General features: G+C 40.8%; 1 protein-coding gene across 1 annotated transcript in view; it reads left to right on the top strand.

The window, feature by feature from the left end:
* The window catches only part of EYA1 (EYA transcriptional coactivator and phosphatase 1), a 261299-nt gene that overhangs the window by 215272 nt on the left and 19833 nt on the right, over positions 1–26194 (top strand). The window contains exons 13-14 of the mRNA XM_006155104.3: positions 25246–25304; positions 25417–25577. Coding sequence (XP_006155166.1) covers positions 25246–25304; positions 25417–25577 — 220 coding nt within the window. The remainder of the gene's footprint in view (positions 1–25245; positions 25305–25416; positions 25578–26194) is intronic.

Raw genomic sequence — 26194 nt, forward strand, 5'->3', positions numbered from 1 at the left:
GAACACTTGAGTTTACTTAGTTCTTGATTCTAAGGGTACAGATCTATAACTTTTTGGAAAAGCAGTTTGATAATGTGTACTCAGAACAGTACAATGTACTGTTCTTTTTACATAATAATTGCACTTTTAGCATCTGTTATAATAAAATGGAATTGCAGACAGATAGATAATTGAGCCAATAATATGCATCCATTGAACACTTGTCCTAATGGTTGTACACACCTCTTTCCATTTAGTATCATGGTATCTCTAAGATAGTAGCACCATTATTATCTTTATTTTATGGAGGGATCAAGTAAAACTTAAGATGGTTAGAACCAAGATTGCCGGGTCAGCCAGTGCCATGAAGGTGGAGGTGGCTGGATCCCACAAGGCCAGCTGTGCACTTCCAGGCCCAGACTGAGCGACTTGAAAGGTGCACCAGGTGTGTGTGTGGGCCCAATACCCTGAGAAGAGAATGGAGGAGAAGAAATTGCACCATGGCCATCCCCCATGGGAATGTGTTCTCACTTTCCCTCTCTCTTCAGCAAGTGCTTGCATTTTCTGGCAAGTTAAAACAAAACAAAAGAAAAGATTGCTTGAGATTACACAGTTGCTAAATTGCTGACAGGTTCTAACTCAGGGCTGATGCTTCCCAGAAGAAGCCCGCTTAGTTCCAAACTATATAACCCCCTGTGCTGTTTGTTTGTTTGTTTGTTTGTTTGTTTGTTTGTTTTTTTAACCATGAAATTATAGAACTTTTAAAAACTATTAAATAATAGATTAATGATAAAATAAGTTATAGAATATCTTCTTTGAAAATCATTTTTAAGGCTACTGTATATAAGGGAATTAGGGTCCATTTCAAATTTTTTAAAAAATGGCTATAAGATACAAAATAGCTTTAATGTTAACATTTACAGCATACTTTCAACACCAAAGAGATACATATTTTTATAAAACTAATGTGGTATAACTTCTAGTTCAAAAATAAGCTTGCAAAGTAAATTATAGTATATGGTCTTAATTTCAGTATCTATGACATATTAGAGGGACATACATGAACAAGTTTTCCACTGCTGTTTGTGGACCGTGGGACTGTAAATACTGTTTCTTTGTGATGCTTCAAAACTAAGTTGCTGTAGGCCTGTAGGCTAGTGGTTAAGGGAGCTGGATCCCATGTGGCTGGCCGCAGTTCAAATTCTGGCTCTCTTGGCTTAAAAAAACACACTGGGCACATGTGCACATGTGACCCAAATCCCAACAGGATGGAGAAATGGAGAAGGGATTGCAGCATAGTCATGCCCCATTGGTGATGATTTTCCCTTCTCCCTCTGCTTCTCCCTCTCTCTGTGTCACTCTCTGGCTACACACACACCCTCTGGCAATTAAAAAAAAAAAAACAACTGAGATGCTCATCCTGTAGTCTTATTACACTTTGTTTATTTTCTCCGCTCAATAGTCAGTACCTGTTTATCGAAGCAGTTAACTATTAGGTGCTAGGCACAGTTCTAGCTGCCAGGGATACGGCAGTGATTGTATCTTTATGAAGTTAGTTCCCTAGAAGAGAAGGAGGAAATAAAGACTATGTAAGTAACTTGTGTATTTTTAGGAAAAGTTCAGTGCTATGCAGAAAATCAAGCAGTATTGAATAAGGCATGAGTTGAAGTAGGGCACCTTTAGCTAAGATCCTCAGGAAGAGATGTCTATGAAGAGGAGACATTTATGAAGAAACCAGGAAATTGGGAGGGAAGCAGGTGCAACGATATGGTAGAAGAGCAATGGCAAGTACAGATGTCCTAAGGGGGGAATGAGTTTCACTCCTGAGAAAGAAACGAGATGGCCAGTGTGTCTGAGAAAGAGTGAATGGGCACAGATCATGGACGGCCTGGGAGAACATGGTAAAGGAATTACTTTTTCTAATTACAGTGGGAAGCCCTTGGAGAGTTTAAACATAGATATGAAAGAAAAGTGCTGACACTTTTGAAAGCTCAGTCTGAGTATCAAGTGAGGAAGAACAGGAGCAAGAGCAGAACGAGAGAGAACAAGTAGAGGCTGTTATGGCCACTGAGAAGGACGTTAGCGTGGGGCTGAGGCTGGAGCAATTCTGGACATGGTGAGAAGGATACACAGTGCAGTGCAGGATTTGCTAATGGATCACGGGGAAAGAAGAGGAAAGCAGGATCAAGGGTAACCCCTAGGTTTGGACCTGATGGAAGGGTGCACTCACATTTCTGACATAGGGACAGTGGCTTCCGGGTGGGTAGCGGGGTTGGATTCAAATAGTCTTCATTTAGCAGTTGAAAATACCTATTCAGCAACCAACTCGAGATGATGTGTCAGCACGAAGGCATAGGTTTGGATCTCAGAAGAAGAAGGTGAATCAGAGAGGACAGTTTTGCAAATTATAAAGCCATGAGACTAGATGGCATCACGCAGGAGAATAAGATCAGTGGGGAAGAAGGCCTAGGACTGAGCCTTAGACATCTCACAGTTAGAACTAGGACCAAGAAAGGAGCCAATGAGTGATGTGGTGATTAAAGAACTGAACTCCCACATGGTCAACCACGATTTGAGTGCTAGACTCAGCAGCTTGAAACTCACACTAGGCATGTGTGTGCCCAAGATCCTCAGAGGAGAATGGAAAAGAAGGGGTTGTGGTGTGGCCATCCTCTTTGGGGGTAATTGCTTTCTGTCTCTGGCGAGTACATGTGCACTATAACAAAAATCTCTCTACGTACATATATACATACATACATACATACCAAGAAAGAAGAGCTTTCAAGAGACAATCGTAGGAAGTGAAATGTTGGGAGTCTCTGAAACTTAGAACATAAGGGAATGGTACACTGTTCTGTTAACTGTGGCCCAAATCAAGCAAAATGAGGACAGAAGTGTCTGTTGGATATGGTAAGGACACTGGCTGTTAATAGCTCTGAAAAGCTCCATGTCAATTTGGTAGAAAGACGTAAGCCTGACTGGAGTGGGTTAGAGGATTAGAAACAAAGGGAGAAAGGAGGGATTGAGTGCTTTCCCTGAGACAGAAGGCAAAGAAAGGGTGGTGTGGAAAGGATCACAGAACCATGGAGAGGTTGGTTGGTTAGTTTTGAAGTAGATGTTTAGGCAGTTTGGATGTCAGGTGAGGACAATTCAGTAGAAAGGAAAAGATGTCTCATGTGGCAAAAAGAACACCTACAGGAGTGAAGTCCTTGGGTGGCAAGAGAAGAAGGGATTGAGATCACAAGTTACACGATTGGTCTTAGACAAGAAGAAAAACAGAATCTACAGGTAGATAAGTGGTATTTGGTAGTGTAAGAGGAGGCTGTTCTTGCTGTAAAAATACTTTGAATATTGGGACCAACAGTTGACGTAATGGCTATGTTGCTGGACTCCCATGTAGTCGAACGCACTTCGAGTCTTGGACCCAGTGGCTTAAATTCATACCGGGAGCATGTGTGTGCATGCCCAAGATCCCAAAAGGAGAATGGAGGAGAAGAGATTGTGGTGTCGTTATCCCCCCAGGGGGTGATTTCTCACTTTCTGTCTCTCTGTCTCTCTCTGTCTTTCTGGTAAGCGCGCGCACACACCCTATAGCAAAAACCTCTCAAAAAAAAAAAACTTTAAAAACTTTGAGTATTATTATATTATCACTTTCTACCTCTCTCTATCCTGCGCAAGGAGATTCCTTGAGGCCAAGGACCGTGACTTGTCCACTTAAATCCTGAGCTCTTGAACAGGATTTGATATATAGAAGGTTCTCATGTGACTTCTTTAATTTCTTTATTTTTTTCCAAATTTTTGAAATTAATAGCTATAATGAGCACTATTGCTTTTATAGTTTGCAATTTTCATGTATAAGATTCTTCAATTATGAAGCCAGCGGATGGCATAATGGTTACATTACATTGGTAAATTCCCACATAGTCAACCACCGTTCAAGTCCTAGACCCAGAGACTTGAAACTCATGCTGAATTGTGTGCGTGGGTATGTGCATGTGTGCCCAAAATCCCAAGAAGAGACTGAAGGAGAAGGGATTACAGTGTGGCCATTGCCCCCTGGAGGGTAATTTCTCAATTTCTATCTCTCTGTCTCTGTCTCTCTAATGAGCACACACACCGTATTGCAAAAATCTCTCTTAAAAAAAGATTTTTCAATTATAATCTTCATTTAAAGGTAAATGAAGATTAATCACAATCCTTAAAATAATGGAAATTGTCCAAGAGGTTAAACTTTGACGCTATCCTTTTTTATATTCCTATTTTCAAACTCCTTAATGTTAAAACACAGTTTATGTCAGAGAATTATGATATAAAGTAATATGCAGTGTGGTTCCAATTTGGGGTTAAAAATACAAAGAAGGCATTTATATGAAAAAGTAGACAAAAAGATTTTAATTAGAAAAATATTGAATATAATCATAACGGTACTATGCAACTTGACTGAAAGTGCTCTATTTATGTGGTTGATTATCATTATTATTCTAGAGGTACCAGAGGTCAAACTTTTGAACTCATGCATTTATGAGGAGGACTCTCTCTGGGCCTCAGTTTCCAACCTGTAAAACTGGACGTTGAGATACCTTGTGGGGTCAGTGTGACGATCACAAGTTGACTTTCTTAAGTGCCCAGAGCTAGCCCTGGGACCTCTGAAGCACTAAGGAAGTCTGTGTAAATGGCTGGTCTTAGCTATTGAGTATCTTCTGCAAGCCAGGCCGAGCCCTCTAAGGCTATGGAGGAAGGAGAAGGAGGACAGGCTAGGGAATGAAGGGTGTGAGGCAGTTAAGAGATTTCCATGTAGAAATTTCCAAGAAATTACATTGGAAACTCCAAAAGATCTGCCAGTGCTTCCAGGCACGTCACAGTGCTTCCTTTGCCCTGCCTCACGCCCGTCTTCCTCGCACCCCAGTTCACTAGGAGGGGAGGGGTACTGTGAGCAGTTCATAGCTGCTGTTTCTGGTCCCATCGCTCTGTGCAGCAGTCCTTTATAGAAAATTAAGATGTTGTCTTCATGTCGAAAAGACACATATTTTGGGACCAGCAGTTAGCATAATGGCTATGTCACTGGACTCCCATGTAGCTGACAATGGTTTGAGTCCCGGACCTGATGGCTTAAACTCACATTGGGCGCGTGTGCGTGCGTGCCCAAGATCCCGAGAGGAGAATGGAGGATAAGGGATTGCAGCGTGGCCATCCCCCCAGGGGGTGATTTCTTGCTTTTCTCTCTGACTCTCTCTGTCTTTCTGGTGAGCGCACGCACCCTATAGCGAAAATCTCTCCAAAAAAAAAAAGAAAAGACACATATTTCTTCAGTTGTGCTGATTCCTGTACTTGTCATGCTCCAGCCTCATGTTTTGAAGGATGGCTTGTGGAACTTGCTGGTGGTTTTGCAGCATGGAACTGAGTTGCCATATGTGAAGTCATTAGCATCCTCACGTGGGTGCAGCCCAGGTTAGCAGGCCCCCTTGGCTGACTGGCTCAGGCTGCTGGGCCACCCTTAGGGAAGCTGGAGGCAGCTGCAAGCCTTTTCTCATGACTTTGGTTCACCATCTACACTGTAACTCCAGTCTTATCACTATATCCAGTTACCCATGTGGGAAATCAAAGTGAAGTGGTTTTTGCCCAAAGCCTCTTGATTAGGTAGTGTTAGAGCCGAGGTTGAAACTCAGTTCAAAGGTCATTGTGCAGAATCTTTCTGTGTCATAGGACTGGGCTGTTCCTCTTTAGCAACATCAAGAAAGCGAGTAGCACCTTGTTATGATCATGCATTGCACTAAAGCAGAACCCAGTAACTGGGTGTACTTTCTCTAATGTAGTCTTCAGAAAGTTCACAGAAAGTATGTCTTTTGGGGCCAGTCCGAGGCAAGACGGTTAAGGCAGCTGGGTCCCATGTGGCTGAACACATGTGTATGTGTATGTGTACCCAAAATCCTGACAGGAGGGAGAAATAAAAAAGGGATTGTAGCATGACTACCACCCCCCATCGTGGAGGGCGGTGCTTTCTCACTTCCCTTCTTTATCTCTGGCAAGGGTACATGCCCTCTGTCAAAATTTTAAAAAAGGAAATATGTCTTATAAAAAATATGCACAGATTTCAAAATTGTCTTGTACCAATAAAAATTTACACTTTCTTTTGTTTCTTTTTTTTTTTTTTTAAGAGAGAGTTTTACTCTAGGGCATTTGTAGTCACTGGAGACACAGGGAGAGAGAGAGACAGCAAGAAATCATCTCCTGGGGCGATGGCTGTGCTGCAGCCTCTTCTCCTCCATTCTCCTCTCAGGATCTTGTGCACACACACACACACAGGTGTCCAGCGTCACATTTAAGCCACTGAGTCTGGGACTCAAACTACAGTCGACTGTGTGGGAGTTCAGCAACATAACCATTAACACCATCTGCTGGTCCCATAAACTTACACTTTAATTCCATTTTTTTCTGTGAACTTTTTGAAGTCCTCTTATGTTCTTTGAAACCTTTGTTTCTACATCTTAAAACTGTAGTTAATCATGGCCACCAAGTGGCATGGTGGTTAAAGTGTTGGGCTCCCACATGGTTGGCCACAGTTCAAGTCCCAGACGCAGTGGCTTGAAACTCATGTTGGGCACATGTGCAGGTATGCCCAAAATTCCAAGATGAAAATGGAGAAGGGATTTCAGCATGGCCATCCCCCCTGGGGAGTGCACACACCCCATAGCAAAAATCTCTCTTAAAAATAAAATAAACTGTAGTTACCCAAGCAACCTAAAATCTGTTTTGAAAATGTGATAGGTGGACAGAAGACAAACAGACATGTTTATAAATTCTTGCTGTTGAATAGGCAGAAATGTGATTTTTGCAGCCCTTGCATTAGAGATAAAAGGAGGTATTTTGCTGTAAGTTTGCTCCTGCTTGCTGTATTATGAACACTGGCAAAGTGCTCAGGGGAAGGGAGGAGCCCACTTGCTGTCCTCAGTGAGCCAAGAGGCCAGGTGGAGACCAAAAAGGAAAAGAGCAATGATCTCATCGTGTAGTGCTGCAGCGGGGAGATACACACTGACTGTCACAGGCTCCAAAGGGTAGTGGCTGCAGGGCCCAGTGTGGAAGTAACATTTAGCATGAGGGAGCGTGGCGTTCAGCAACTGTGGGAGGAGGTGTAAAGCACGGGGCATACGTGGGGCTCTTGTGAGATACGGGGGTAGAAAGGGAGACGGGAGCCAGATCACAAAATATTTTGCACCATATGCTGAGGAAGTTGGGTTTTCTGTTGATGCTGAGGGGGGTCCTTAAAGAGTTTTTAGCCTTACCATGAAGATACGTGTACAGTTAAAAGAGGTGGCAATAATCTAGGTGAGACATCACCAGGGTTTGTGTGTGGAGACAGCAGAAGCAAATGTGAAGGCTATTAAGAAGGTAATCTGGATTCATGATAGAGGTGTAGGAAACTGGGTTTCTGGCTTGAACAGTAAGGTAGAGATAGAAGGCCTAGGAGACTGAGCGAGTTTTGGAAGGAAGATGCCCAATTGGGATTTGAGAGGTGGCATTTGCAGCATGCATTGCACATACGAGCAGAGTCCAGCTCAGAAGAGAGAATCAAGCTGGAAGCCATCTTCCATGCAATCAGCTGAGATTTCCCGGAAGAGGGTATTGCATAATAAAGAAGAGCTATCTTAGGGTAGTGGTCCCTTGCAGAAAATTACATTTAGAAACACAGAATCTGAATGTATGTGAAAATCCCTGATTCAGAGCATTGCTGACATACGTAAGGCGAAAGTGGTCATTCTAGGTTTTGCAGGTCATTTAACAGACTCTTAATTAGTCTGTCCATGAAACTATTCTCCTCCTTTTGCATTGTCTCTTCCTTCTGTGGAGGAAGTAACTGTTGGATTGTCAGAAAAGTCATGACGCATTTTTGCATAGAAAAAAGATCTGTCATGACTTTTCCAGCAACCCAATAGGAAGCAGTGTGGGCCAAGGGAAGAAGGATCACTGCAGTGCAGAGAGACCTGGCTTCCGTCCCTATGTTCCTGCTGGTGTGTGGCTTCACACTGTCAACCCGAACAAGCTTCGGAGAGGGCAACAGGGATGTTGGAGAGTTACGGAACAGTGGGACGGGGAACCCCCAGACCAGTAGCTGCCACATGGAAGTGCCTTCATAATGGAGGCCTTTCCTTCTTGTAGAATGGAAATACCACTTCACCTTCTGCAGAGTTGATTAAATTGCTGTCAGTTTATTTAAAAATCCTGTGAAATTGACCTGTCAGTGTCAGTGATGACAGACTTTCAGTTTAGATGTTTGATTTTGACAGGTGTATGCTAGTGTTCAATCTGGGAGAGCATAACTATTTTATAAAGCCGGATTTTACTCAGTTACCTTCACAGGAAGTTTGGTTAGTGGAGAAAGGAATTCAAGGTGCCTTCCCACCCCCACCCCCCCGATTGAATAGTGCAAGAGAGAACCTGTAACTTCAACTTCCCCAAAATGTGTTTAAGTTGCAGTCCCTCGAGTCTTCTCCCGTTTCAGTGCAGTTACAATAGACCCTCTATCTGGGCTTAGTTCAGCATTCTGCCGGCTAAGGAAAGACTAAATCCTGGATTCTTCTTACTGGACATTGTGGGCTACTTCTTTGTAAGGCAGGTGGAGGGTCAGGACAGAGCGGAAAGATGTTGCTTTCGGTTATTGCTCTGTATTTGTTCACCTCTTCATCTGTGATTGATGAAGAATTACCTTCTTTTTTTATTTCCAAAGAAAATAACTTTTATTTGAAAGGAGACTACTTTTATACCCACATGTCTTCTTCTAAGACTCTCTCTATATTATACAGTAGCCTGCTTAACCATTGCTCTAATACCAAAATTTCTGATATCAAATTATACAATTAACTGCACTAGGTAATAAATAAAGCTTGCTCTTCACTGATTAAGGGAACACTTAAAACTTCAATACGTTTAACACAAAAATCACACTTTAAGTAAGGTTTAACAGATATATATCAAATATACTGTGTGTTGCAGGGGCCCACAATCTTTTCCTCTCTAAAACATTACTTCATTTTAAAGTTTGAAATTTCTGTTCTTCAAAATCTCCATTGTCTTCATCTAGTGTCAAATTTTCAATACTCAACTATTTGACCTCTCCATGCCACCCCAAACCGGATGTGACCACTTCATGTTTTACCATCTTCCCCAAAACAAAGTAAACAAGATCTCTAACATAATGTCTAATGCATTATCTACACTAAAGCTTCAGAAAGATAACGTCTTTTCCATTGATGAACTAAGAGTTAATCTTCTGTAAAAGAAAAAAAGGCATCTATAACACTTAACACTGGGGTGCTTTTTCTTTCGGATCTTGCATTTTGTCAGAGAGTAAAAGGGAACTCTTAATGTCTAAGAGCTCATCCTTTCCCGTTGGAGATGTTTTTCCACACATATCATGCCATTCTCCTGGCCTTGGGAGGTCAGATATTTCTATCATGCAAAGAAATAAACTTGGAAAACTAGCAGTTGAAATACAAAGTGTTTCGGTATGTATGTAATAAGAACACGTAGAGGGTTAGTGAAATACTATTTTTTGTTAATGTAGTAACTAAAACATTGACTTTACGATATAAGAAAAAGGATTTGAATTTTACATGGCAAATAGGGATCATTAAGAGTTACAATCCCATGCCTGTTCAGGTGATCATCATCAGAAATTATCCTCATCATTATTGGCCAAGGCCTTATGGAAATTCACAAAAGGGCTTTTCTAAAATATGCAGGAAGTGTTAAATCTTGATTTAAGTTGAGATAAGAAACCATTGAATTATCTTAACCTTCAGCTATAAATTATGGTCTGCCAGTGGAAGGTACTCCTGCTCTTAAGGAGTTTACTGTCTGATAGGTCAGGGTGTAGGGGTGGGGGTTGTAAATAAGTAAAGCAGCAGAGGAAACTTATGGGGTATCAGGAAGATGAGGGGACATCAAAAGTCTTACTGAAGAACTAACTTACTGAAGAGTTTCTAAGCAGAAAAATGACAATGAATAATTGAGAAATCTGAGTGATTAAAAACAGTAGTTGGGGCCAGCCAGTGACCTAGTGGTTAATGCTGCTGTGTTAGCTGACTGTCCAGTTTGAGTCCTGGACCCAGTAGCAAAATCTTAGAGGTGGGGAGAGATAAAGGAGCCTGACCATCCTTCATGGGGAGTGCTTTCTTACTTCCCCTCTCTCTCTTTCTCTGTCTCTCTCTGACAAGCACATGAACCCTCTGGCAAAGTTTTAATTTTTTATTAGTTAAGGAAAACACAAAAAATATAGCCTGAAACGATCAATGAGCATGATAGATCTGGTCTAGCCTGTCCATTGCAGTGATCGTTCATATAAGCATCTATAGTGAACAATCACAGTGGAAGCATTATTTTTGATGCTTAAAATAGAATTGTGAGAGACCAGCAGTTAGCGTAATGACTATGTCGCTGGACTCCCACATAGTCGACCGCAGTTTGAGTCCCAGACCCGGTGGCTTAAACTCACGCTGGGTGTGTGTGCGTGCGTGCCCAAGATCCCGAGAGGAGAAAGGAGGAGAAGGGATTGCGGCGTGGCCATGCCCCCAGGGATGATTTCTCACTTCCTGTCTCTCTGTCTCTTTCTGTCTTTCTGGCAAGCGCACACGCCCTATAGCAAAAACCTCTCCAGAAAAAGAAATCCCAAGAGGAAAATGGTGGAGAAGGGATTGCAGTGTGGCTCCCTGGGGCAGAGAGGACAATTTCTCACTTACTGTTTGTCTCTGTCTCTCCAGTGAGCGCATGTGCTCTACAGCAACAATATCTCTTAACGAAAGATCTGTTACACATTGGGGGCATTAGCTATAAACACGTATGTATTTTTACCTGCTTTTGTGTGTGTTCCCTACATTATGTGAGCTCTATGAGAAATAGGGAGAGCTTTGGATAAATGAGTGAGTAGAAGGGTAGGAAAGATGGAAAGGATGTTAATAGTGGGGGCGTATGAGATATGGAATTGGAGTTGATTTCTTTTATATGTTTTTCATTATTGCAAGAATCCACATGAGCATCTATCATTCTCTACTCAGATAACATAAGTCAGTTTCCATGAAACCACAAACTTTGATATTTCAGCAACAAAATCCAAAAATATTATCAGTGAAACTTCTGGTTAGATCATATATTTTTTTCATACTTAAATTCTGTTAATCAGATAAATTCTGTCAAATCAGGTTATCTGGATGGTTTCTTTCAGTGACTTGGATATGCTTAGTTCATTGTAGACAGTAGAGAGGGAGAAAAAGCCACATAAAAGATGATTTCCTTCAAAGGCTTATTATGTGATAGAGCACCATACAGAAGGTACAAAGGGTCTTCACAGAATTCATGGAAAATCTATGTTATAACAAAAAAAAAAAAAAAAAAAAAAGCAGAATTCATGGAAAATCTATGTTGTAACAAAAACAAAACAAAACAAAACAAAACAACTTATACCTTTCATTTGGGGAGCACTAAAATAAATTCATACTGTAACCCCATTTTCCATGAACTTTTTTGAATTATGTGAAGTCTTCACTTGCTTGCCAGCCAGGTGGCGTGATGGTTAAAGTGTTTGGATTCCTCGTGACTGAGTGCACGGTTAGAGTCCCAAACCTGATAGGTTGGAAACTACACTAGGCACCTGTGTGTGCATGCCTAAAATCCTGAGTGGAGACGAGAGAGAAATCATCCCCCAGAGGTGAAGAACTGTAATCACAGACAAAGTTGTTGCTCTACGAAAGTTAACAGCTTAAAAAAATATATTAGAAACTATCCATCAGTCGTTTGGCTAAAAGAAATGTCACACATGCACAAAGTGAAATATTTTCCCTCTCTCTTTCTCTGGTGAGTACGTGTGCCCGATAGCAAAAATAAAATAAAAGAATGAAAATGGCATCTACTGGCGTTCAGACAGTGGTTGCAGAGAGAACACCAGGGATGGAGAAAGGGATGAAACCAATGAAAGTTAAACCCAGCGGCACTGCCTGGAACGAAGAAGGCCTGCCAGCAAGCAGGAGAAACATTTGTTTGGAGAAGGGTGTGGAGTGCTGTCCAGGCAGATTCAGACTAGCCAGGCAGGAGCATGCGGCTCATGGCAGCACACAGGCCACACTGATAAATGCAGGGGCTCATTATCATGCCCATTGAATGCTCAGTTTTATCAGGATATAAATGTTTCTAACTTAATTTTTCCGATGTATCTCCTGAGAAAGACAGGCAGAAAAGGAAGTGAAACACTTTACCTGTCCCTCCACTCCACTGCATGAAGTGTATACTCTACATTGGAGATTGTATTTTTTAGTAGGAAAAAACCCACTTTTAGAAATCTGTATCTGGAAGTGCTACACAAGGTGGGTTGGGAAAAAAAGGGCCTTGCAAGAATCTAATATTTTCTCCAAGAGAAAAATCATAGTGACAGTTCCCTGTACTCTCTAGCCAGTCCCTGTGTTTATAAAGCCTTACGGGCAATATTTGCATCTCATGGCTTTTTGTGTGCTTGGTACCTGGACTATGAATAAATGTTTAGTTATCATTATTTGATTGCTAGGGAAAAAAGAATTTTTTAAAAAGGTACTTAAAAATAGGTCAAAAATGGCATTGAAATACAGATTTATTTTGCTGAAAATAAAATTTGAAATTCATGCATTGTTTTTCATAACTTTTTTTTTTTTTTGGAGAGTTTTTGTTTGCTATAGGGCATGTGCGCTCATCAGAAAGACAGAGACAGAGAAACAGAAAGCGAGAAATCACCCCCACCCCCAAGGGAGGATGGCCACGCTGCAATCCCTTCTCCTTTCTCCTCTCAGGATCTCGAGCACGTACGCACGCACACATGGCTGGCGTGAGTTTAAGCCACCAAATCTGGGACTCGTACCACGGTCGACTACATGGGAGGGGGAGTCCAGGAACATAGCCATTACACCAACTGCTAGTCCCATTTTTCATAACTTTTTAAAGAGCATGCAAAAGAATGCAGAATATGTAACCTCTGTATTTTACAGTAATATTGTCATAACATACAATATTCTTGCTACATCAATGATATATAATTTTTTCTTGCATAATATATAATTAACCAAAACACGATTATTCATTGCTTTGAATGCTTAATTCTTGAGAAGAGAGTTATTTTTCTTGCTTTCTTTTTTTTTTTTTTAATTGCCAGGGGGCATGTGGATTTGCCAGAGAGAGACAGACAGAAAGAGGAGGAGAGAGAAAAAAAGCACCCCCATGGGGCATGGTCACACCACAATCCCTTCTTCTCCATTTGTCCCTCCTGTGGGGATTTTAAGCATGCACACACATATGTCCAGTATATTTTTCAAGTCTTTGGGACTGAAATTTGAACCATGTGGTCAGCCATGTGGGATCCAGCTCCCTTAAACACTAGGCCATAGGGCCAGCACAAGGGGTAGTTTTCAAAGAAGTGAGAATACGAGTATGGGAATAGGTTTTCTCTTCTATTCAAACCAGTTCTAGTTCCCTCGTTCACACCTAATGATTTAGGACATAGGCTTTCTTCACTGGGTGAAATGTATATTCCAAGGTAATGGAACTTAAATATTTTATCCTTATTTACAAAAGAGATTCAGGAGAGGTGATTTTCTGAGATGAAATTTCAGACCCATTGAGAACATTGGAAGAGAGAACATTTTGAGGGGGGAAGAAAAAAGCGTCCCTGAGAGGTCTTCACCTCCCCTCAAGGGGCTGACAGTGAGGGGAGGTGATGATAGAACCCTTCCTGAAGCTCATGGGGAACTGTGTGGTTTTTGTTTTTTTTTTAAGTGCTGATGTCCGGTTCTGCATATTTTTCTTTCTGGAGTCAGTAATAATTGCATGGCAGAGAAAATAGGCTTGGAAAATTGTTATTAACTTAGTAACTAAGAGTATTATTAAGCCTGATTTATTCTGTACCAGACATTATTTTATACAAACTTGAATATTTCTATTTCAAAATTATTTGTCTGTACAAATAAACTGAAGTTGATAAATTTGTCTCTTTTAAACCTTTATCCCACTCCCCTGACACACACACACACACACACACAAAGACACTTAAAAAGGTCAATTTAAAAACATTTCTTTAAAAACTGTATTGACATATGGTTAACAGTCAAATAAAAATGAATCTATAGACACGGGATGGTGATAAACAGGAATTTATTTGTATATTTTTTTGCATGTAATTTTAGAAAGTGAAAAATGACTCTGGGTAGAGCAGGAGAGGACATTTTCTTAAAATATGACCTGTTTGCTGTTACAGCTTGTAGTCCATTGTTTTATAGATGAGCAAAACGGGAAGGTTTCCATTTAAACTATAGCCACTAGTTAAGTGCTCTGTAAATAAGTCAGTAGGTGATACATTTTCTTCAAATTGCAGTGAGGGTTAAAAGCAAGTGTTGGCGGCAAAGGGAAAAAAAAAAAGTCTCCTGGACATTTTTTCCATGCTCTGGCAGCAAGTTTGCAATAAAAAGAATGATTTTTATGAGAGTGTGATTATGCACAGCAAGCCTAGAGGTGGTGTCACTATGAAAAATTCTTCTTTAGGAGATGCTCTCAGCAGGGATAACAGATCTAAAAGGAAGGAGACCAGAGTTACAAAGAACGCTGACTGTTGCCAGTGACAAATTATGTTTGCTAAAATGATGAGCAAGCCCATTGAAAATTGAGAAATCAGTTCAAAAAAAGGCTTATTCTTCAGAGCAGTTCTGAGTCGGCACTCAAAAGAGTGACATTTGTATTAGACGTAGGCTGAGTTTTCCTTTTTTAAAAAAATTTTTTTAGAGAGATTTTTTTGCTATAGGGCACGTACACTCGCTGGAGACAGAGAGAGAGAGAGAGAGAGAGGAGAGAACTGCTTCCTACACAAATCTAATGCCACATTCTCTTATATTAACCAAACTATAAATGAAGCCGTGTATTTGAACATAAGCTTTGTACGTGGTATCAATGCTGGAGCACAGAGGGTACTAAAATACCTTGTTACATTGTACGGAACGTAAGTTAACCATTCAAAGGTAGATCTTGTGGGCCTACCTGTAAAGAATTCATTGTATATTTAACTTTAAACATGAAAGAAAATCACAAATATTGATATCATTTGATCACATGTAATGCATGCTGTAATTATCATTAACGTAGTCCATTACCTCGGACACACAGTGCTGAACAACTCTAAATCCATTTTGCTGTCAAAGTTTATTTTCAGTTCTTCCTGGCTTTCACTCCATGAACTTTCTTTTCCTCACCCTAACTTGAGAGTGTGAATAAAGACATATTTATTTAATAGAATCATGTGGTAAAGAAAGTATTGCTGGTGAGAAAGAAGAAACTCCACACAGTGAAACTGACGTATCATATTTTTTCACACTGTGCTCACAAAGAACTGTCGAGCTTCACGTGATTTCTTTGGCATTCTGTGAACCACACGCTCAAATAGTAGTCTCGTGATGACTTATTTTTTAATTAGCACATTTTTCAAAGGAATTGCTATTATAAGAAAATACTAAATTATTAAAAAACACATTTTCATCTTTAGTTAATAACAGTGAGTTTGGAAGTCCTGGCAACTTTGATGTAAGGATCTTAACTATTTACCTTAACTATCACTGAACTCTAACATATAATAAAATAATTATATACAGCAATAATTCCCCAGCACATAGCTTAAACACTTAAATTTATCTTTGACTTTAACAAGTCATCTCCAGTCACTTTCAGTGAAGTCTTCCTTCTCTAAATATTTTATAAGTATCAGTATAAACAGAATCAAATCAAAATAGCTAATATTGAAACTGCCGTCATCAAATATTGGGTTTTGAATATAAGCACCTAGGTTTCCTAGACAGTGTAAATATAATTCTCTCCTGCTTAGCTCATCTCAAAAGGTTATTGTATCATTACATATGTAAAAACACTGTTGTTGTAAGTAAGAACACTAGTTAAAAGCAGGGTGCGTCTACACAAGTTGGATCTTATAATCCGCTTCAAAAGATGTTGAAATTTCTTTTTAATTTTCTGAAATTTGAAATTCTGTCTTTTCCCATTGACTTATATAGTTTTGTCATCCCATTCCAATTAAAATAGACATTGATATTTGAATACTGACTTAAAATACATATTGGTGCCCAAGGGAGGCTGAATAGAGAATTTAGAGAAGAAACTGAAAGATACATTTGTTCAGACATGTGCAATTCCCCAAATGGTCAAACAGGATGAGGCGTTTCCAAACTCCCTTCGTTCCTCACCCCCTGTGCCCCAAAACAGGTACTCAGCACATTTTTCTTCTGCAAGGAAGCCGTATGATGGGGAAGCAAGAAAAATATGCAGGTTGCCAAAGGCACCTGGCCAGAGTGACAGATCCCAGCAGCGAGTGCCAGCGTGAAGAGGGTGAAGATCTGACAGCCTGCTTGTCCCTGTGACCAGTGCCTAGGGTTTTGGTGGGAGTCCATGCTGCTGGGCAGAAGGCACCTGGAAGCCCTTAGCCCTTCATTCTCCATCTGTCCATTCGAAAGGGCAGTGAGGACTTAGATGCACTTTTAGAAAGCACACTGGAATCATGTCATGCCACATCAGGAAGTAGAAATACACAGGAGGACAACTGGACAGTCTCCTTTCTTTTTTTTTTTTTTTTTTTTCTTTTTTTTCCTTTTAGAGAGGTTTTTGCTATAGGGCGCATGCACTAGCCAGAGAGACAGAGAGAGACAGAGAGTGAGAAATCACCCTCCAGGGAGGATGGCCATGCTGCAATCCCTTCTCCATTCTCCTCTCGGGATCTTGGGCACACACACACACACACACACACACACACACACGCAAGATGTGAGTCTAAGCCACTGGGTCCGGGACTCAAAACGCGGTTGACTACATGGGAGTCCAGTGACATAGCCATTACGCTAACTGCTGGTCTCCTTTCTACAGAGAGAAATAGGTAAATAAAAACCTTATTTCTGCAAATTCACTAACTCTTGGACAGAATTTCTTAACGTGGAGTCTGGACTTGACATACCAAATCTAGTTGTCAGATAATTAGAAGCAGGGTTCTGCAAATCTTTCCAATCAGTTGTCCCATTTCTTGATGAATGACCCCTCCCCATCCTTAGAACTTCTGAATCCTAGAGAAGTTCAAGGATGCCCCACCTCACCTTATTGTTCCAAAGACTTTATCAAAATATCAAGAGAGTCAGGAGTTATTTCCAAAAGCCAATATGGAGACTATTCCTTAGAAATCTCTGGCATTCAAACATCAGCCATCCTGTACGGTGATCTGGACAATTTAGATTTTCTGTGAGAAAGAGAACAGTGTAAATAGGTCCATAGGAAAAGAGAGGGGGGGATAGATGTACCTTTTTATTTATTTATTTTTAGTACTGTTGATCACTCATCAAAAGTAAGCTTTCATACATTTTATGAACTTCTCTCTTCTACAGTTCTAGAACCATCTCTGTACCTTATATGAAGATTTTCATGATTAGAAATAAGAGGACTTACTTTTCAGTGACTTGGCTATGTTAGATGTATTAAGGAAGTGTCTATATTGTCAGAGCCCTGGATATAATTGCCTAATGACAGATAGGAGGGGATGGAGAAGACAAGGATCATTTCCTCTGCCTTGGCCAAACTCCAGCTGGTCTCAACAAGCATGCAGATGTAAAGACACAATGAAATAGCTAGTTCTTTCGGGATGCTTTTCCCTTCTATTTTTACTTTATAGAGGAAGGTATTGAAACAATTAGTTGGCAGTATGGTGTTAGTTTTCTCATGGTGAATTTGAAGCATGGAGCAAATATGGCCTTGATCAGTGGAATGTGGACTTGTATAACTCAACTTCTCCAAAGACACACTGGTAACTTTTTCATATTGTTCTTCTCATAACATGCAAACTGCCTCCAAGTCTTCTCAGAGTCTCTGTTTATTCAAAGACTTCAGGTTGCTCTGAGTTTGTGTTTTTAGGTTTCTGTTCAGAAGTATAGTGCACCAATGTGCTGGCTACCACGTCACACTTCTTGGCACAGAGAATAAGACCCATTGTGAATGTCTTAATTCTTTTTTATTAATTTTCCTAAACTAGCTTGAATCGTCTGGTATATTTTTACATAATTATGGTACAAGGGAAAGGCTTGGGGGGAAAGTACAACCACTACAGTATCAAAGCAGAATAAATATTTGCAGAAAAATTCTGCCATAACTTAATATTTTGCATATGAGTCCCTGTACAGAATCACAGAATCGAAGTTATTCCCGGGGCTTGGTCCAACAGAGCATGTCTGTGGCCCAGCCCAAGAAGGCCAGAGATGATGATGATGGAGCAGAAAAAGGTCAGCTTGAGTCACAATGCCAAGAATAACGACAGAAAGGACCAAAAAGGCGGAATAAGAGTGCAACTAGAGTTCTAAAAGCAAACGCGCGTTTGCCGTGTGGCTGTGAGATCGCTCCCATGTGGCTTTCTGCCTCATCCCGACACCAGAACTGGCATTCAGCTGCCTCATGCGTTGGCAGTTTGCCCTGGACATCCAAGGGGGTGTTTTATAATCCAGCTCCATGAGCGCTTAGAAGTCTTGAGAGCTGAGGGCCAGTCGTAATTGAAGCTTGCTCATTTTATTTATTTAACTCCTCTGTGAAGCCTAGGCCATGTCACATAAAGGGAAGCTGGACAAGGGTGAACTCTGGCTGTTTGGTTTGTGGTATTTATCTGAATGATGATGGCAAGAGCCTGTCTCGTTGGACGAGAGGCATGGGCTAGAACCCGTGAGCTCCCTCTGCACCTCTGATTCTTGCTGTCTGCCCTTGGTCACTCCATGTTCCTGGACCTCAAACCTCCCACTTAGGACATGCTGAGTCAATATGACCTGCTTTCACTGCCTACAGTTGCACTCTGTGCCCTCCATCCCTGGTGAGACCGTTACTGCAGTCTCTCTCCTTCCAGAACAATTTCCCTCTCGTGTGCCAGTCGTGTGAAGGCCTGGTAGTTACCTGAAGGGTTGGGGCTTGTTCTGGAGGGTGGAGGGCCCATATCCGAGTGCCAGAGTGGGAGAGGGGCCATGGTCACAACTGCTGGGCACAGATCAGAATGCAGCAGACAAAGGGGAGGGACTTGTTTCAATACGATTGATGACCACAGAGGACCTAAGTCATGACCAATAGGGACAGCAGGCTTTGTATTATATAAAATGGAGGGAAACTGGGAAGAAACTGAATTGGGGGTCAGAAACACAGCATCAGGGCTAGGCAGCAGAGTACTGGTAACACAGCTGGACCCACATGGCAAGCCCCTGACCCCGGTTGCTTACCGGGTATGCACACGCGTGCCCATGATCCAGGCTGGCTGAGACCAGGGGTGGACGGGAGTATGAAGGTTCTGTTTGGGGGTACCTGTCTCTTCCTTCCTTCCTCCTTTCTGTGTCTCTCATGGAATAAATAAATTAGTAAATAAAAAATATATATTTATCTCGACATTTACCTTACATTATTTTTTCTGTGCCTTCATTTTCCCCCTCTGTTAAATGGATTAGAATATTAAATACACTTGCATGTCCACCACACAGTTAATAAGAAATAGGAGTCTGTATGAGTCAGAGCAGGGATCCCACAAGTCTGAGGACCAGTTCTTCGGAGGAAGGAAGAAGGTACTCTGCAAGGATATGAAGTGTGAATAGATGATACTTTTGGAGTCATTACCAAGGGTTGATTATCCCTTGTGCATTAGGGCCTTTGAAAAAGGACCAGCAGATGACATAGTGGTTATGTCGCTGGACACCCATGTAGTCAACCACAGTTTGAGTCTCAGACTAAGTGGTTTAAAATTCACACCGGGTGTATGTTCGTGCATGCACAAAATCCCAGAGGAGAATGGAGGAGAAGGGATTGCAGCATGACCATCCTTCCTTGGTGGGGTTGATTTCTTGCTTTCTCTCTCTTTCTCTCTCTGTCTCTCCGGTGAGTGCACACGCCTATAAGAAAAACCTCTCTTAGGCAAAAAAATATATATATAAAGACAAAAAAAGAAAAAGGAAGGACCAGCCTCAGGATGAAAATAGGGGCTGAATTCTCTAGCAATACTCAAATTTGGTAATCAACTGTACACTTTTCGTAGTGAAGGGTAATCACAATCTCACCTTGCATTGGCCTCAATTCCTCCTGAGAATCTATTTATGCCATTGGATGGATGTGTGTGTGTGTGTGTGTGTGTGTGTGTGTGTGTGTGTATGTGTATGTGTATGTGTATGTATACATACTGGTTAAACAAAAATATTAATTATAATTATATACTGTTCTACTCTTGACTTGTTACTGAGCCCTTTTGCAAAACATGTTGCTAATTTCAACAGTCCTTTGTAAAGCCAGTAACAAAAAAAATAACTCCTCCTCCCATTCTTTCCCAGCTCCTATACCAGTTTTCACATCAGTGTTTTGAGGGTAAGAGAAACAGAGTCTATAAGAGTCTTCCTTCTCACCTTTCTGGGACCTACTCACTAAGTCCATAAAATTCCTTTCATTTATCTTTTTTAAAAATTTTAAAATTTATTTCTTATACGAGATCAAGAGACAGAGGCAGAGAAAGAGGGAGAGAAAGACAAGCACCTCCATCCCACCCAGCCCAGATGGAGAACATACGTGTGTCCATAGTACTCAGGGATATCCCTGGATAAGAACCCAGGACCGTTCTCATGTAGGTCTTACCTTTGCACCACCATCTGGCCCCCACAGAGTTCCTTTGCATCTCCAAATTCAGGCCATTTCCTAAAGAGAAGGAAGGCTTATCCAGTAAGTGCCCCACCCGGCCCCACAGTCATTCCGAGGAAGAAGTCCAGCTTGGACAGCCTGGGATCCAAAACCTGTTTTGTTCCTATCCCCACAGTTCAATAGTTAGGAACTGCCTATGGCATTCCACCACTTACCCATTTGATTGTGTCAGTTACAGGGAAAGCGGTGGAACTTGCGGAAGCTCCCTGATCTAGGGAAATACAGTTTCAGTCCTGATTTTTGCAACCCTCTAGGCCTAAGTAGAACTCGGCCATCAGCAAGATGTTCATTTAGGTCTCAGGTAGGTTCTGCAGCTCTAGCCACAATTGTGATTAATTTATCACGAAGATGGATAATTCTCTATTTCCCGCTAGACTGTAGGTGTGTTGAAGTCAAGACTGATAACTCATCCACTGCTCCCTGGCAAAGGGACCTGCCCTGCAAACCCAGACAGCTCTCCTCCTCCCAGACTCCTCCCCAGGTCCTCCTGTGCCTCAGGACCTTTGAAGTGCCTCTCTTTCTTGTCTGGAGGGCTCTGTCCCTGAAATCCACGTTTCCCAAAACCCACAAGGGGATATTAACGTTTCCCCCTGCCTGCTGTGCTTTCACTCCTTAGCACTCTCACGATTCCACATTCTCTATGTTCTGCATGTTTTCTCGTGTGTCTCCCCCACTAGCATGTTACTGCTGAGGTCGTGAGGATTTGTGTTGTGTTAAATGCTGTGTCTTTAGCATGTGGAACAAAACATGAAACAGTAAGCCTCTTAATAGAGCATCTGACATACACATGAATGAATGGCCATGTTGTTAAGCTGCTGTGGATGTAAGTGAAACTCTATTGAGAGTCCTTAGAATTACCATCTTGACCCCACAGTGGGGTCCCATGCCAGATACTCAAACATAGCTGGCGTACCTTGGGCCCCTCAAGCAGTACACGACAGATTATTGGATAAAATAGGAACTTGCAGTGGCCCCTGGAAATGTGAATACTGTCCCAAGGCTTGGAATTAGTAATGATTTCATCTCTTAAAACCCTATCACATACTTTTTGGAAGTTTATTTCAAAAGTACATTCTTAGCACATTTGATGTGTTTTTGGAATACAAACTTGTTTTCTTATGGAACTCTGTATGTTCTGCACTCTATGTATTAAGCAGCAAATTAAGATCTTTAGGAATGTATTTTGGTACCAAGAAATGTATTCAACTTCCTTTTTTTGTCTTCTGCATCTGTAGTCTTCCAGAGGTGCTTTAACTTTTGTGCCTATTGTTTCAGTGGGTCTAGAGCCCCTTCTGCCTAAAGCCAGGGACTTGTACATCAGGCTCTGCTTCTCTTTTTTCTCCAAAAAAAAAAAAAAAAAAAAAAAAAAAAAAAAAAAAAAAAAAAAAAAATTAGTTACCTAGTTTTCTCGTATTAGAACAAATTTGGAAATGAAAAAATAAAGTCCAAGCCTAGAAGGCAAAAAATGGAAACATAAGATTAGGCTTTTAAGACAAACGAAAAGCTAGATGGCTCGCTCCTGGAAAGCGAGAGGAGATGGAGTTGCAGGATATCTGAATGAAGGTAACTACAGTTTCCCATGTGGGAGTGAATACACTGAAAACAAGCTAACACATTATGCAGCGCTGCTATGGAATGCTGTGATATTTATTTCCCATTCTTTTAGGAATTAAAGTTTTTAATAGGCAAGCATCAAGATAGCTATTATGGAGCCAGTAGGTGGCATGGTGACTAAGGCACTGGACTCCCATATGGCCCACTGCAGTTCAAGTCTCAGACCTGGCAGCATGAAAATTATGCCAGGCAAATATGCATGCATGCTCAAGATCCTGAGAGGAGAATGGAGGAGAAGGGATTGCAGTGTGGCCATCCCTTCTGGTGGGTGATTTCTCACTTTCCCTCTGTCTCTCTCTGGCAAAAACATACACCCTATGACAAAAACCTAAAGAAAAAAACAAAAGCGATAGCTATTACTGTTTCTCATTAAAATTTTTGAAATTAAAAATTAATTTCTCGCAACACTTACGTCAATATGTATAAGCTCATAAATAAAACTACAGGTAATAAATCTTCAGTCTATATTTCATGCATTTGAAGTTTGTGCAATATAATATTTTTCTACTGCTCTTTATGTGAGATAAGCAACAATTCCATAAACACACTTTTCATTTTTTTTCTTTCATTCCTGAAAGTGCTAATTAGGCCCTTTTTAAAGTACTCTTGTGTTTTGAATTACTTTTCATTAGAATCATCCTACAAAAATTCTCCTGATAAAGGAGGATTTCCCTGTTGCCACTACCCCAAACTGCTTTAGTCAAATCACTGTGAAGTGAGGTCCCTATCTGCAGGGAAGAGCTTGACGCTGTTGACACTTAATTAGAGCAAACCTAAGCAAGATATTGAACAGTAATACTTCAAATGTGAGCGTCTGCCTGAGAACAAAAGGGCTTAAACAGAGCTGGCAGGAGAAAACAAATACAGGATGTAGAGGAACAATCGCCCTGATGGGTCCCTGGCAGCAGTTGAAGATAACCGGCTTCTCTGGAATGGAGATTTAGAACTAAATTAGTTTGAGAAAAGCATCTTAACACCCTGCTTTCCCAAGGAACTCTTCCTGCCCTTAACCAGGTAATTTTAGGTCAGCTTTGCTTTTCTTGGATTAAATTCTTTTTAATGTATTGCTCTTCTAATTCCTGAACTTCTTCCCCTTTTTCTGTTTGTTTGTTTTTGTTTTGTTTTGTTTTGTTTTGTTTTTCTTCTCAGGAAGAGAATCTCTCCATGGCACTGTGGCCTTTTCTTTTTTTTCCTTTTTTTTTTTTTCTCCTACCCACAAACACCATAAAACAGTTTACCAACAATAACAATCTCAATTCTAGTTACATATCAGAATTATCTACTTGTGATTGAGTAGCTTTTAAACCTAGAACAAGTACGTTGTCGAGAACAAAAGCAACTGTCGTTCATTTTCTTAAAATAAGATGAAATGAGTAACTCCGAGACATTCTGAACTGCGTTTTCCAAGAATGGCCTGTTTCTAACATGTTGAATCCACCGTCGGCCTGTGAGGGCTCCTAGACTTGCTTTTCCTTTTTTCTTATCTGAGGTTATAGACCTCAGGAGAGCAGGGGCAGGTTACAAGGTCAAAGTCTTTTCCTCCTTGGAACTTGCTGCTTGCTGGGAGAGAGCCGCCTGGAAAATAGATGCTTTGGAGAAGAGGTTGGGGGGTCACGATTTTAATTCTGTTAAAGAACAGCTGGTTTGAGTTTCTTTTCACTTCTATCTCCTGCTCCCTTCCTCACAAATCCATGGAGAGAGAAGAATTTGTTCAGAAGGAACCGGCAACATAAAAATATACCTCCTTTAACTGCAGTGTTTTCCATATATCATCTTGGTTACAAAATGGAATGCCCAGTGCTATGGAGATAGGCTGGCCTGTGTCAAATGAACTCTATCTGAAACATGACCAGAGCTTTAGACAGAAGAACCTTTCAAAATACAGGATGTGCGCCTGGCAATTTCTTTTAATAATAATTTTTAGCTGAAACTTAAATGGAAATAAGTATAATAAAGGCCTCTGGAGGTATTTAGAGCTTGACTACAGAGAGAGCAACATGACTGAAATATGAAAGCATGCCAGATGTGTTTTCCTTGTTTCTGGACTGGAGACCTCTTCTATCTCCAAATTAGTATGTTTTCGTTTGTTCAACAAATGTTTATCATGTGCCTGTTCTTTGCACAACTGTCCTAAGGGGTGGGATACAGCAGGGAGATGTGTGGATGCTCCTTTGCAAACAGGTGCATAAACATTAACTCGGTTCAATGGAGCTTTAGTCCACAATTGGAATGACAGTTAAAAAGTTTAAAAAAAAAATACACGTGGTTTGATCATTTTTATTTAGGTTTTCAAGTCTTCTATGCTTTTTTTGTCCTTAGCACTCACGTACACACATGCATGTGTACACACACACACACACACACACAAAGAACAGAACTCACATCTCTCAAATACATGGCAAACCAGTAACAGATTTTTCGTCTGGGCTCCTCAGTACTCTGGCCTCAGGCTGTGTTGGTGTGTGGCTCGACAGCAATCAGAGGTCATAATTTCATTGGCAGTTAGCATCAGGTTTAATTTTTCTAGCATGTTACATTTACCAAAATGTCTGGTTTCAGTTATGCTCAGGCACTGACTGAATCAGCTCTGAGCAGCATGATGTCTTTAGGTACCTGAGGTTTATGGAACACATATGCTAATTGTTTTCAGTCACTTTCCTTTCTGAACACAAAAATGTGTTTTCTGAAGTTGAATAACAGTAGTTGTTAATGACATTGCTTATTTCTTATAGTAAAAGAGGACACTAAGTAGATAAAAATGTCATTTTAACAAGACTGCCACCTACTGATTGACATAGTTGAAGAACACTCCAATTAAGATTCTTTTTTAATAGGTGTGTGGTTTTAATTTTTTTTAAAAAAATAGATGCTTTTAAATTCTTTATATGTATTGTTTAAATTGCATTTTAGGAATGCGATCAAGTCCATATAGACGATGTTTCTTCAGATGATAATGGACAAGACCTTAGGTGAGCACACTGAAATGTGATGTGGTCATCTTCCTTTTATAGTTTGATTGCTCAGCTAATTAAGAAGAACTTTCTGTTCAGTTAACTTTGGGCTTTTCTTGCATCTAAATAGCACATATAACTTTGGAACAGATGGCTTTCCTGCTGCAGCAACCAGTGCTAATTTATGCCTGGCAACTGGTGTACGGGGCGGAGTGGACTGGATGAGAAAGTTGGCCTTTCGCTACAGACGAGTAAAAGAGATCTACAACACCTACAAAAATAATGTTGGAGGCAAGTGACTATTGTCAATATCTGTAGGTTAGGTAAGACAGACTAGATAAAATTCTAAAATGTGACTCATACTTTTACATTACACCATTTTGTATACAATAGTATTTTTTTTAGGGCAGTTTCATCTAACCAGCAATTACTCTGCCATGATTTAGTGACAGAAATATTAGACCAGAGCCAGCTGTTCTAGCTAGTCTAGTCTTGCCCTGGATCTGTTACTCAGTGGCGTGACCTGGGGCAAGTTTCTTGACCTCTTTAACATTCAGTTGTCCTTCCAACTAAAGGGGATTAGCAACCCTTTCCCAAATCAGGAGATGGATTGTTAAACTCCCTCTGCTGGGTAGATGCTTATATTGGTTTGGATCTCTTGATTGTGTTTCAAAATGGCTTCAATGCAAAAGGGAATATATATGTTGGCCATAATGAAAAGTTGAAGGGTGACAGTTTCCAGTATGACTATATCCAGATGCTCAAATGATGCCATCAGGAAAGACTGTGCTTTCTTGGGGTGGATCATTCTAGGACAGTCCCTCCCAAGGGGTGTCAAAATGACAGGTAGCTCTGTGTTCATATTTTACCAGTTAAACACCTCCATTAGGGGAAGGAGATACATCTTT

The sequence above is a fragment of the Tupaia chinensis genome, unplaced genomic scaffold (assembly GCF_000334495.1).
Source record: "Tupaia chinensis unplaced genomic scaffold, TupChi_1.0 Scaffold000436_1, whole genome shotgun sequence".
Taxonomy (NCBI): Eukaryota; Metazoa; Chordata; class Mammalia; order Scandentia; family Tupaiidae; genus Tupaia; species Tupaia belangeri.